The sequence below is a fragment of the Gobio gobio genome (assembly GCF_949357685.1).
Source record: "Gobio gobio genome assembly, chromosome: 24".
Taxonomy (NCBI): domain Eukaryota; kingdom Metazoa; phylum Chordata; class Actinopteri; order Cypriniformes; family Gobionidae; genus Gobio; species Gobio gobio.
The window spans coordinates 39,758,584-39,772,825 of record NC_137120.1 but is presented as its reverse complement, the minus strand read 5'-3'; the positions used below and the strand labels follow the sequence as shown (position 1 = coordinate 39,772,825).

General features: G+C 36.6%; 1 protein-coding gene across 1 annotated transcript in view; it reads right to left on the bottom strand.

Moving 5' to 3' along the window:
* Positions 1–6,805: 6,805 nt before the first annotated feature.
* tmem163b (transmembrane protein 163b) overlaps positions 6,806–14,242 on the bottom strand; it is a 70,909-nt gene continuing 63,472 nt past the window's right edge. The window contains exon 8 of the mRNA XM_079808220.1: positions 6,806–9,203. Coding sequence (XP_079664346.1) covers positions 9,143–9,203 — 61 coding nt within the window. The 3' untranslated portion in view covers positions 6,806–9,142. The remainder of the gene's footprint in view (positions 9,204–14,242) is intronic.

Genomic DNA, 14,242 nt, shown 5'->3' with positions numbered 1-14,242 from the left:
TTTAACAGATTGGCCTTTTAAAACGCCTATATTATAGGGAAAAAAAACATCAAAATGATTTGAGTTTTGGAATGAAAATGCACTATAGCGAAGATTTGACAGCGGATATTACGACACACTGTACAATTGTTTTAAAGTTTGTTTTTTAATTTATTTTGTATACAGATCTTTATCTCTGCCTGTTGATTTTTATGTCACTATTTATAGAAGAGAAAATTCTTTATAGAGGGAAATATTATTTATCAGACTAATTTAAATGTAAGCGCATGTGCTTGTCCAGAGTACTGTCATTTAGATTTGTTTTTAAAATCATTATAGTTTATTGAAAACTATAAAGCGTTTAGCTGTAAGATTTTTCTAAACATTATATATATATATATATATATATATATATAAATAAATACACACAAGTGCTGTCAAATCGATTAATCGCATCTAAAATAAAATGTGTGTTTACATTATGTGTATGTGTGTACTGTGTACACAGCAAAAAGTGTTATTTTAACTCTCTCCAGAGTTTATTTGACTCCACACTCAAGAGTGTTAAAGTAACTCTGACGCAGAGTTAAAGTTAATGAGATAATAAAGTGATTATTTGAGTGATTATTGACCATTAGTGATGAACACCTGATTATAACAAGCAGAATCACTGAATTAAAGAGTGGCCGGGTTGAAGTCACCATTATGGTGATAAGTGTTTGCTTTAGTTAGGCTCTTGACTTTGACTTTTTAACATTAGACTTTGTGTGGCTGCTGTAAGGGAGTTATAAAAGCCAGAGGAGCCAAGAGAAAATGTGATCAGGGGTTGGCGATGTGATTGTTTTGACTTGAATCTCATTTAGAGCTTAATCTCTGAGTTAGGTTTACTTTATTGGTTACAGTATAAGATCTGACATTTTCAGTATAATCAGAGGGATTTTTAAAAGTCGTTCTGATCAAAAAAACGTTGAACTACTCTATCACTTAGACATCAAGAATCAGCGTATGATTCTCAACAATGGTGACCATCAGTGCAAAACCTCATGCTGTAATATCACAATCAATAATGTAAAATAAACACATCAGCCATAGGATAAGAGATTGGGCTCAGAATCAGTGTTGCCAACTCTCGCGAGACAAATAAGCAACCGCAGCTTCAAAAACAAGCCCAAAACAAGCCCAATATTATTATATTATTTATTATCATCAATATTATTTATAATAAATAATTTTTTTTTATCAATAAATGAGCCTGCAACATATTAAACTGAAACCTCTCAGAGTTTGAAAAGCAAAAACAGATGTGATTTTACAAAAATCATCAAATTGCAATAAAGGACACACAATATCCTCCGATCAGCTGTGAACAGAAGAGGTTTGAAGAGTAAAGAGTGACATGGAGGCCAATTATGGTAACCCATAGTCGGAGTTAGTGCACACATATTAGGGGCAGTAAGTAGTGAACACGCACACTGCAAACCGTGAAAAAGACAAGCCCTGCATCTCATTGTGCACACTATCTGCCCTAGATAGTACTGAAAATGACTAATGTCACACTATTTAGGATGGATAGTGTGCACATTGGGACACAAGCACTACAGCGCTGCAATATAGCCACATATTTAAAATAAAATTAATTCGAACCATACCTACTGTTATTATTAGTAGACTTGTTTTTTTATAATAGCCTGTAATTTTAAATACATTACAAAAATATTTTTTAAATTAAATTAGCTGCCTCTCCTCCCTCTTTCCTCTCCATCTCTGCTTGTGCTATTGTTTGTAAAAATGTATACGTCTATTTAAGTCTACTAACTTTCATTACGTGCATTTATAACGTCACATGCCTGCACGTTGAACGCGATTTTTCTTCAATGAAGGGGAGAAGGAGGCGGGATATAAAAGGACAGATTATTACAGCACTTGTATCGTTGCACTGAATGCCTGTTGTGAGAAGACAGTGTCAGTCAATGTATTGGACAAAACAGCGACCATAAATGTAAAGAAACGAAGTTGCTTATTATATTTTCCTAACAAGCAACCACATTTTTTAAAATAAGCCCAAAAAACCGCAACCCGCGACTCGTGATTTTTTAACGCGACTTGCCAAAAAAAGAAGCCCAAAGTCGCGTGTTATACGCGGACTTGGCAACTATGCTCAGAATGATCTCATCAGGTCACTACATGATGACTATGGTACAATCAAAAAATAATCAACACATGAAGACATTTTTTCTGTGCCATAACAAATGTGTTCTAAAAACATTTAAAGCAGCCATAAGTAAACTAAAGCAAACACTCATCACCATAATGGCGACTCTATTCCCTTCAGTGATTCTGCTTGTTATCATCAGGTGTTCATCACTAATGATTAATCATCACTCAATTAATCACTTAGTTATCTCATTAACTTTTACTCTTGAGTGTGGAGTCAAATAAACTCTGGAGAGAGTTAAAATAACACTGGAGTTTTTGCTGTGTATAATTATGTTTATATATAAATACACACATGCATATACACTACCAGTCAGAAAGGCTGCATATATTTGATCCAAAATACAGAAAAAAATGTATTATTGTGAAATATTTGTACAATTTAAAATAACTGTTTTCTATTTTAATATATTTTAAAATGCAATTTATTTATGTGATTCAAAGCTGAATTTATCACCATTACTCAAGTCTTTAGAGTCATTCTAATATGCTGATTATTTATTATGATTATTATCAATGTTGAAAGCACTTGTGTACATTTTTTTTTCAGGATTATTTAATGACTATAAAGTTCAAAAGAACTGCATTTATCTGAAATATAAAGCTTTTTCAACATTATAAATGTCTTTACTGTCACTTGATCAGTTTAATGCATCCTTGCTGAATAAATGTATTCATCTCTTTTCCAAAAAATATTAATAATAATAATTCTTAACGACCCAAACTTTTGAATGGTTGTACAATGTTACAAAAGCTTTATATTTCAGATAAATACTGTTCTTTTGAACTTTCTATTCATTAAATAATCCTGAAAAAAACTGTTTTCAACATTGACAATAATCATAACTGTATCTTTAGCATCAAATCATCATATTAGAATGATTTCTGAAGGGTCATGTGACTCTGGAGTAATGATGATAAATTCAGAGTTGAATCACAGAAATAAATTACATTTTAAAATATATTCAAATAGAAAAACATTTTACATTTTAATATTTCACAATATTACAGGGGATTTTTGTATTTTTAATAACATAAATTCAGCGTTCGTGAGCAGAAGAGATGCAATTAAAAAATAGTACAGTTTCCAAACTTTTGACTGGTTTATTTTATAATAAATATATATGTGTGTGTGTGTGTATTTATATATACATAATAATTATACACAGCACACACACATATCACATTATGTAAACACAAACTTTTTTTTTAGATGCGATTAAATCAGTTTGACAGCACTATATATATAAAATTATATAGTACAGCAAAGCATATCATAATTCCCTTTATTGCCGATACTCTGGACAAACGTTGCGAATCGTTTAATTGCAAAAGCCAGCAAAAACCTCATTTGATGTTTTTATCCAATGTATGATTTCTGTAAACATTTGCACATTTGTAAATATAGATGGGTCTCTTCTAGTTTTCCACTCTAGCGTATGCGTTTGCGTTTGTGCTCTTTGTCGAGATCTATACGTTTGTACGTAAAACGATGGTCTTCAGCCAAGCTATTGTTTCCTCTCGTTACATGATGTGCCTTCTGATGGTTGCTAGAGATGTCTGGTCTGTTTTCCGTCATGAAATAAAGCGTTGAACGCAGAATGCTAGCTAGCTAAAAGCCGAAATAGTAGTTGAATAGCTGAAGTACAGTCGGCATTTTAGCATGAAATAGTTTTGCCAAACGTTTGGTGGTTGTTGCAAAATCACACAATCAAACAAAAGTGTCCGGTTGACTAAAGTCGTTACATTTGGTTTACAGAACGCCACCGTTTCTAAAGTGTTTGTTTGTACGGCTTAGCGGTAGCTATGGTCTTGTTTTTAATGACTGACTCAAATGTTTTAAGATATTAGATTAGGCTAATGTAAATTATTATGGGAAGGATTGGAATGAAACCCACATTTTTTCACAAATGTTCTGGTTTGCTTTGCTCTCGCTTATTTGGTTTTAAACTGTTATGCGTTCACACATCAGACGGATTTGTAAACTGTTTGTTTCATATGTTTTGGGGGATGATGGAAGATTTTAAGACATTGAAAAAATAAATAAACTGACATAATTTGTTTTTCATTGAATGAGGAATCGGTAGGATATATCTTTATTTTTCAAATAAACTTTTTTTCTGTGACAACAGACATTTCTGTGTTAATATACATGTGTACTCCACAGCAACATAATATATACATTCATGTATCACGTGACATTCGGCCTCCACGATGCCCCGGCGTGGATTAACATCGGCCTTTATCTGCAAATTCAGTCTTTAACCAAATAATGGCCCTCGTTATCTTTGAGCCTCTGTTTTAAACGGATAGTTCACCCAAGAATGAAATTTACCCCATGATTTACTCACCATTCTTTCAGACGAATACAATCAGAGTTAGGTTAAAAATGTCCTGGCGAATCCAAGCTTTATAATGGCAGCCCAAAATATGACTCCAATAAAAGTGCATCCATCCATTATAAAAGTGCTCCTCACGGCTCCGGGGAGTTAATAAAGGCCTTCTGAAGCGAATCAATGGATTTGTGTAAGAAAAATATCCATATTTAAAGGGAAAGTTCACCTAAAAATGAAAATTAGCCCATGATTTACTCGCCCTCAAGTCATCCGAGGTGTGTATGACGTTCTTCTTTCAGACGAATACAATCAGAGTTATATTAAAAATGTCCTGACTAATCCAAGCTTTATAATGGCAGTGACTGTTGGGTCTTTTCTGAAGTCCATAAAAGTGCATCTATCCATCATATAACTGCTCCACACGGCTCAGGAGGTTAATAAAGGCCTTCTGAAGCGAAGTGGTGCGCTTGTGTAAGAAAAATATCCATATTTAAAACTTTATAGACTAAAATAGCTAGCAGGGAGCCGTGTGGAGCAGTTATATGATGGATAGATGCACTTTTATGATGGAGGGATGCACTTTTATGATGGATGGATGCACTTTTTTGATGGACAGATGCACTTTTATGATGGATAGATGCACTTTTATGATGGACAGATGCACTTTTATGATGGACAGATGCACTTTTATGATGGACAGATGCACTTTTATGATGGACAGATGCACTTTTATGATGGATAGATGCACTTTTATGATGGACAGATGCACTTTTATGATGGACAGATGCACTTTTATGATGGACGAATGCACTTTTATGATGGACAGATGCACTTTTATGATGGATAGATGCACTTTTATGATGGATAGATGCACTTTTATGATGGACAGATGCACTTTTATGATGGATAGATGCACTTTTACGATGGACAGATGCACTTTTATGATGGACAGATGCACTTTTATGATGGATGGATGCACTTATGATGGACAGATGCACTTTTATGATGGACAGATGCACTTTTATGATGGATAGATGCACTTTTATGATGGATAGATGCACTTTTATGATGGACAGATGCACTTTTATGATGGACAGATGCACTTTTATGATGGACAGATGCACTTTTATGATGGACAGATGCACTTTCATGGACTTCAAAAACGAAACAACCATTCACTGCCATTGTAAAGCTTTCAAGAGTCAGGACATTTTTAATATAACTCTGATTGTATTCATCTGATACACACCTCGGATGACTTGAGGGTGAGTAAATCATGGAGTAATTTTCATTTTTGGGTGAACTAACCCTTTAACATGTTATAAAGTAAAACATCTAGCTTCTGGCAGACTGCCTTCCATATTTAACTTACGAAAAAAGTGTAACTAGCGCGGCGATGACGTCGGATGTAGCGTTAGCCAGAGGTGTAAAGTACCTGAAAACCACACTTGAGTAAAAGTACAGATTCCTTACAGCAAAAAAGACTCCATTACTAGTTATAAGTCACCAGTTCCAAGACAACTTGAGTAAAAGTATCTGATTTGAACAGTACTGAAGTATTTTACTCGTACCGAATGTAGGCTCAAAGACTTTTGTATATAACTCAGATTTTATTGGTCTGACAGAAGAATGTCATACACACTTAAGATGACTTGAGGGCGAGTAAATCATGGGCTAAACTATCCTCTAAGTCCTCAGCACACTTTACATGTGGTTCTAGAAACTGTGCAAATAAAAAAAGTCCCGTTTGCTTGTGCCTTTACCTCTGACCAGGGCTCAAGGTACATGTCAATAAAGAACAGAGCGGAAGATTCAACCACACACCTGGAAAAACAGTTTTAAAAAAGCACAAACGTTATAGTAGAAATGTGCTTGTCACCTACAATCGAACTACGAACTGCCACTGGATAGCACACACCTAAACCGGCCCAGATGTGGCACCAGATGTGGGCCGGATCCGAGCCGGATCCGTTGCGTTGCTACATAAAATGCTTAGAAACGAATGTCCCAAATACACATTTAAATAGTCAAATTTCGTGGCAGAATGACAACAGTCTGTGTAATACTTCAGAACGTATAACTTCACATCATGAAGGGTCAAGTTTTAAGGCTTTGTTGCTGTAACGTTAAAGGAACACGCCGAATTTTTGGGGACTTTATCTTATTCACCGTATCCCCCAGAGTTAGATCAGCCCATACACACCATTCTCATCTCCGTGGGTGACATAAGTGTCTGACGCACCCACCGCTAGCCCAGCTTAGCACAAAGACTGTAGGTAAATGGCTCCAGCTAGCCGAGCTTAGCACAAAGACTGGAGGTAAATGGCTCCAGCTAGCCCAGCTTAGCACAAAGACTGTAGGTAAACGGCTCCAGCTAGCCTAGCTTAGCACAAAGACTGTAGGTAAATGGCTCCAGCTAGCCTATCTTAGCACAAAGACTGTAGGTAAACGGCTCCAGCTAGCCCAGCTTAGCACAAAGACTGGAGGTAAATGGTTCCAGCTAGCCCAGCTTAGCACAAAGACTGTAGGTAAACGGCTCCAGCTAGCCTAGCTTAGCGCAAAAACTGTAGGTAAACGGCTCCAGCTTGCCTAGCTTAGCGCAAAAACTGTAGGTAAATGGCTCCAGCTAGCCTAGCTTAGCACAAAAACTGGAGGTAAATGGTTCCAGTTAACCCAGCTTAGCACAAAGCCTGTAGATAAACGGCTCCAGCTAGCCTATCTTAGCACAAAGACTGTAGGTAAACGGCTCCAGCTTGCCTATCTCAGCACAAAGACTGGAGGTAAACGGCTCCAGCTAGCCTATCTTAGCACAAAGACTGTAGGTAAATGGCTCCAGCTAGCCTAGCTTAGCACAAAGACTGGAGGTAAACGGCTCCAGCTAGCCTATCTTAGCACAAAGACTGTAGGTAAATGGCTCCAGCTAGCCCAGCTTAGCACAAAGACTGGAGGTAAACGGCTCCAGCTAGCCTATCTTAGCACAAAGACTGTAGGTAAATGGCTCCGGCTAGCCTAGCTTAGCACAAAGACTGTAGGTAAATGGCTCCAGCTAGCCTAGCTTAGCACAAAGACTAGTTAAACGGCTCCAGCTAGCCTAGCTTAGCACAAAGACTGTAGGTAAATGGCTCCAGCTAGCCTAGCTTAGCACAAAGACTGGAGGTAAATGGCTCCAGCTAGCCTAGCTTAGCACAAATACTGTAGGTAAATGGCTCCAGCTAGTCTAGCTAAGCACAAAGACTGAAGGTAAATGGCTCCAGCTAGCCTAGCTTAGCACAAAGACTGAAGGTAAATGGCTCCAGCTAGCCCACTGCTCAATAAGTGACAAAATAACGCCAACATTTTCCTATTTACATGTTGTGATGTGGATACGGTGAATAAGCTAAAGTCCCAAAAAGTCTGGGTGTTCCTTTAAACGCGTTAATGTGTCATTTAATAATTACAAGTTTCACCAAAAGCTAAATGCGAGGCTGGATTGAGCTACAACAACTGAACCGCACACAACTTTACCGTTTCGATGGAGTTCGAAAGATGAAATTACATTATTCTAGCAAATGAAGCGTTTCCAAAAACGGCACGTTTGTATTCTAATGATAGAAGTTAAGACTTCGACTAGTGCTCTTAAAGTTTCTTCATGTATTATGTTTCGACATTGACGAGTATGTTACAATAGATATTAAAGTATTATATATGAAAATGCCCTGTTTGTTGAGTAATATTATACTTTAAAAGTTGATGTAGACAATCGGATGGCACGCTTTAAACAAGGTTTCCCATGAAGAAAAAACGTCCAGTTTATTAAAGGTGCACTATGTAACTTTTACATAGGGGAACGCAGATATGATGTCATCGACAGGCCACGCCCTCACACGTCCCGGTTCCTCGGGTAAAATAGCATCTCACGATTTACAAATAGTTGAAAACATTTGGGATATTATAAGTCCTCGACTGAACAAAATATATAACACTGGCCTAGTGGCTTTTGGATATTTTACTGAAAAAATGTTACATAGTGCACCTTTAACATGACATTTTAGCGAAATTATTTTGGCATAACTTGTTTTGTGCACTTTCAGAATGATCTATACTTGGATTTTTATCATACGTTTGGCTTTTCATTTGTGAAATCTTAAATTTGAATGTAAAAGTTAAACATTTTGAATGTTTAGAAGTTTTTGTCTACACGTGGATGTGACAAAAGAAAACAAGCTCAAATAAATACTTAAATACAGCAAACTAATCAAACATGTTAAGTTTACCTGATAAACCTCCCCCATAACCTGAATTTCTGAAGATTTTTGATAATCTGCGCAAATTATACCTTTAAAAAAGTCCCATAATTCCCTTTTTCCTCAGATACGCTGAAATGTGAATTTAATCTCGGTTCTAAATATCAGATGTCAAATTGGTTGCCAAGCTCATTTCCGGCTCGAACAATACAATAATACACATTTCACATATGTAATTGTCAGTTTTCCCTTTCAAATCCATATTTACAGGGGGAGCTTGTGATTGCGTTTGCCCTGAGGCAAGGAAAAGTGTGTGTGTGTTGTGTTTTCCCACTCAGGAGGATCTCCACAAGAGTGTTTGTGTGTGTTGAGTTGTCCAGAATCGGGATCCTACTCGAATCGCTCGTAATGTCTCGTCTGCCTGACGCGCGGGACCATGTCCTTTAACAACCTGAAGAAGAAAGAGGAAGAAAAGTGTGAGTTCACTCATTTTCATGATGGACCAGGAAGGTCAGAGCAATGCCTGGTAATTAGTGTATATCCTCCTGAGAACCAGGAAAAAAGTTTTGTGAATTTTAGGGCTGTCAAAAGATTAATCGCGATTAATCGCATCCAAAATAAAAGTGTGTTTGCATAATATATGTGTGTGTACTCTGTTAATTATTATTTATATATAAATACACACACATTCATGTATATATTTAAGAAATATTTGCATGTATATACATTTATATAATCTATAATAGGGCTGTCAAAAGATTAATCGCGATTAATCGCATCCAAAATAAAAGTTTGTGTTTACATAAAATATGTGTGTGTACTCTGTTAATTATTATTTATATATAAATACACACACATTCATGTATATATTTAAGAAATATTTGCATGTATATACATTTATATAATCTATAATAGGGCTGTCAAAAGATTAATCGCGATTAATCGCATCCAAAATAAAAGTTTGTGTTTACATAAAATATGTGTGTGTACTCACATTCATGTATATATTTAAGATATTTCATATTTGCATGTATATACATTTATATAATCTATAATATATATAAATATAAATGTTTTAAATATAAAAATATTTTTTTCTTAAATATATACATGCTTGTGTGTGTATGTATATATAAATAATAATTAACAGAGTACACACACATATATTATGCAAACACAAACTTTTATTTTGGATGCGATTAATCGCGATTAATCTTTTGACAGCCCTAATAAATACTGTTCGGTTTATCGCACAAACTGATCGTTTCGTGTCTTAAGACATTAATGTGTCGTCACGAGCCGCGGGGTTTAATTTGAAGTTGTCTGTGCATGTTTTTTTTAGACCCCATTGACATGCATTATATGAGTGACACACAGCAACGGTTGAGGTTAAAAATCTCCATTTGTGTTCTACTGAAGAAACAAAGACACCTACACCTTGGATGGCCTGGGGGTAAGCAGATAAATGTCAAATTTTCATTTTTGGGTGAACTATCTCTTTAAGACTGTCACCTGCTGCCACCTACTGGTGGTTTAGTTTCATATCCGTTCATCTTCAGACACAAATGAAGATATTTTAGTGTAAATCTGATGCTCTGAAAGGCCTCCATTGGCTCAATGCACTTTACACTCTCAAGACCCTTAAAAGACACTAAAGACGTCGTTACAAAGTCCATCTCACTACAGTGGCTCTACAATAACTTTATGAAGTGACGAGAATAGTTTTTGTGCGCAAAAAAACCCTAAATAACGACTTATATAGTGATGACGATTTCAAAACACGGCATCATGAAGCTTCGAAGCGTTATGAATCAGTGAGTCGAATCAGCAGTTTGAATCGCCAAAGTCAGCAGTTTGGCGGTTTGACACGCGATCCGAATCATGAATCGACTCACTGATTCATAACGCTTCGAAGCTTCATGAGGCCGTGTTTTGAAATCGTCATCACTATATAAGTCGTTATTTAGGGGTTTTTTGCGCACAAAAACTATTCTCGCCGATTCATAAAGTTATTGTAGAGCCGCTGTAGTGAGATGGACTTTGTAACGACGTCTTTAGTGTCTTTTAAGGGTCTTGAGAGTGTAAAGTTGAGCCAATGGAGGCCTTTCAGAGCATCAGATTTACACTAAAATATCTTCATTTGTGTCTGAAGATGAACGGAGGTCTGACGGGTGTCCAACGACATGAGGGTGAGGAATTAATGACAGAATTTACATTTTTGGGTGAACTAACCCTTTAAAACTATCTAAAAAAAAATGTTCTCAGTGTAAATTATTTAATTAATTGGTAACAGCCCTATAGTGTCTTATTCTAAATGAATGTATATATCAAATTTAAGAATATAAAATGAAAGCTGAAGCATAACCTATATTTAATAAGATTATGGAAATAAAAATATCACAAATATGCCGATTTAAATATGTCAAAGCTGATTGAACACTGGTGAGAATATTGCTTCAGAATAAATTATATTTACAACAACAACAAAAAAACTTCTGGACAAGCTAATTTTTTGCTCGGACAAGCGGATGACAGATTTATAAGCACATGAACCGGATTAATTTCGAGCCCTGGCTTTATTTTCATTTCAGGGTGAACTATCCCTTTGACATTTTAGTCATATGTATTGTATTCATATGTTGATATTTTATTCAAATGCAATTCAAATACATTTTTGCAAATTACGATAAACTGTGAATAGAGCACTATGTATTTATTGGTAGTAGGACACGTTGACAAGGCTAAGCTCAGCTCTCAAGGACGAGCCTGTCACGTCAAACTAAACGACCTTTGCTTTAATGCAACACTGTGTGCTTTGGGGACAGGAGACACACACAGCAGGAGGAATTTCACAGCTTATAGATTTACATTTACACTTAAAGTCACGCACCCTTGGGAAACGTTCCAGATGATGTGCAAACAATTCCCTGAATGTCTGGTGCACGTTCTTCACTTCCATTACAAACGCTAATTACAGCCTCTGTGCTGATATTATAATAACTGCTTGGAATTATGTTGGCGTGCTATTTAACCAATAAAATGCTACGTAATTAGTGTCCCTATCAGAGGCTTGAGTTAAACCCTCCAGCATGTTTACAGCTGCACCAAAGACAAACAGTCACGCCTGAAAGCACTCAAGTGTACATTATTAAAGACCGGTTTATAAAGCGGCTTCTGTGAACAAACATGGCACTTTGAGAATTGCATTAGTGTCATTGGTGTATCATTATACACTATTTATTATAGGTTTTACTTTTGTTTTCGGTTTTCATTTTAACTTTAGTTCAAGTTTGAGTCATTTCGTTTTTTGGTGTAGTTTCCAGCTAAACTAAATTTAAAAAAATTTAAAGCAGTTTTGAAGTGTAAAGTCGGGTCGAGTTGGCCGTCGCCATCTTGTCAGCGCGTCACTTACCCGGATAACCGAAAATAGGCAAAGAGGCGGGACGTGGGCGGAGCTGAGGTGACGACTAACAGACAGCAGACAAACGATAATCCACCTGTCACTCAAAGTGGCCACGCCCTTAATTATGCAGAACTTTAAGGCTTTATATAATGTAAACGAATGAGTTATAAATAAATTCCCCCCCCTCACAGTCGTCATGAAGGGCAACATTAGCCGTACAGACCAAAAGCACAGTTTGTCCCAGACTGTAAACATGTGTTCTTCTGCTGTAAAGTCGGCCATTTTAACATGAGCTCAATGAGATTCTGCTCCTTCTGGAGTCTGCCTCTAGTGGCCAGTCCATGAACTGCAGTTTAACTCACTTCAGTATCGGCTTCAGGAGAAACTGCGGGAGGAGCCGCTTGGTCTCGACCCTAGTCAGTTTTTCCAAAATATTGTATTTGAATTTTTGTGCTCATAAAAATCTAATATTCATTTATTTAAATGACATTATTTTGAGAAAATTGGAGTAAACTTATGATTAGGTAATATACACAACAAGCTTACATTTTATCTTAAAGCTACACTGTGTGATATTTTCCCCCATCTAGTGGTGAACTGGTATATGACCATCCAGTGAATATTAGTTTCTGTTCCTCTCAATTCTGATTTTGTTTTAACTCCTACGGTGGCTGATTTAGTCCAAGATTAACATGGCTTCCAGTTCGACCTCGTCCACATTGGACACGGAGCCATCGAGTGTTAAAACGCGAAATGTGAAGCTTGGATTTACGGGTATGTCCCTCTTTGGCTAATGTACTTTCAAGATGGAGGGGCAACATGGCGACCCGCATTCGAACCCTCACCCGTATGTGTTTTCAATGGCATATTATAAACTTACGAGAATACTTTATTACTTGAAAGAAGTAAATATACATTAATGAGCACATATATTTTTGAAAGAACTAAGTGTTTTTAGCTAAGAATAAACTAAAAAAGTTACAGTGTAGCTTTAAGGTTTTCATTCAGTTCAAAACATTAAACAATATGTGTAAAAAAAAAAATAGGCCTAAAGAAAAAAAGCATTATAAGCTCAGGCAGCGCGAGCGGAAAAAAACACAAGTAAAGCAGAGCGCGCCAGTTATCGTGCAGAACGTACATATACACTCGAGTCAGAATATGGTTATCATGTTTATATTGTGTCACATTATAATGTTGAGAAAAACAATAATATCCTCCCCTAGTTGAGTTTTACCGTTTTCTAATTCATTCAGCCGATCTCCGGGTCTGCACTGTTAGCATAGCTTAGCATAGATCATTGAATCTGATTAGACCGTTAGCATCTTGCTCAAAAAAATGCGTTCCTGCGTAATAATCAAGGAACTTTGTTGCCGTACCATGGGTGCAGGGTTAGGCGTGCTGGGGACTATTTTCAGGCGCTGTGTAATATCATTGCGCCGCTGCACTCATGGGGCGGCTCACAGCTCTTGATTATTACGCAGGAATGAGAGTATAGTTCCTGCCATATCGGCCTAGAAAATCACAACTTCTCATTATCCGTCAGTCTTAGTACACGATGGAACTACAGAAGAGTCACGTTTTAAATAGGAAAAATATCAACACTCTTCGGTCATTTTTGAGCGAGATGCTAACGGTCTAATCAGATTTAATGATCTATGCTAAGCTATGCTAAAAGTGCAGACCCGGAGATCGGCTGAATGGATTCGAAAACGGTAAAACTCAACTGTTTAACTGTAGAGGAGTTGGGAAATGAGCCTATTTTCATAAATAGTGGGGTGTTCCTTTAAATGTTTAAGTTTTTTTTACACTTAAAGGGTTAGTTCACCCAAAAATGTAAATTCTGTCATTAATTACTGACCCTCATGTCGTTGGACACCCGTCAGGCCTCCGTTCATCTTCAGACACAAATGAAGATATTTTAGTGTAAATCTGATGCTCTGAAAGGCCTCCATTGGCTCAATGCACTTTACACTCTCAAGACCCTTAAAAGACACTAAAGACGTCGTTACAAAGTCCATCTCACTACAGTGGCTCTACAATAACTTTATGAAGAGGCGAGAATAGTTTTTGTGCAAAAAAAACCCCTC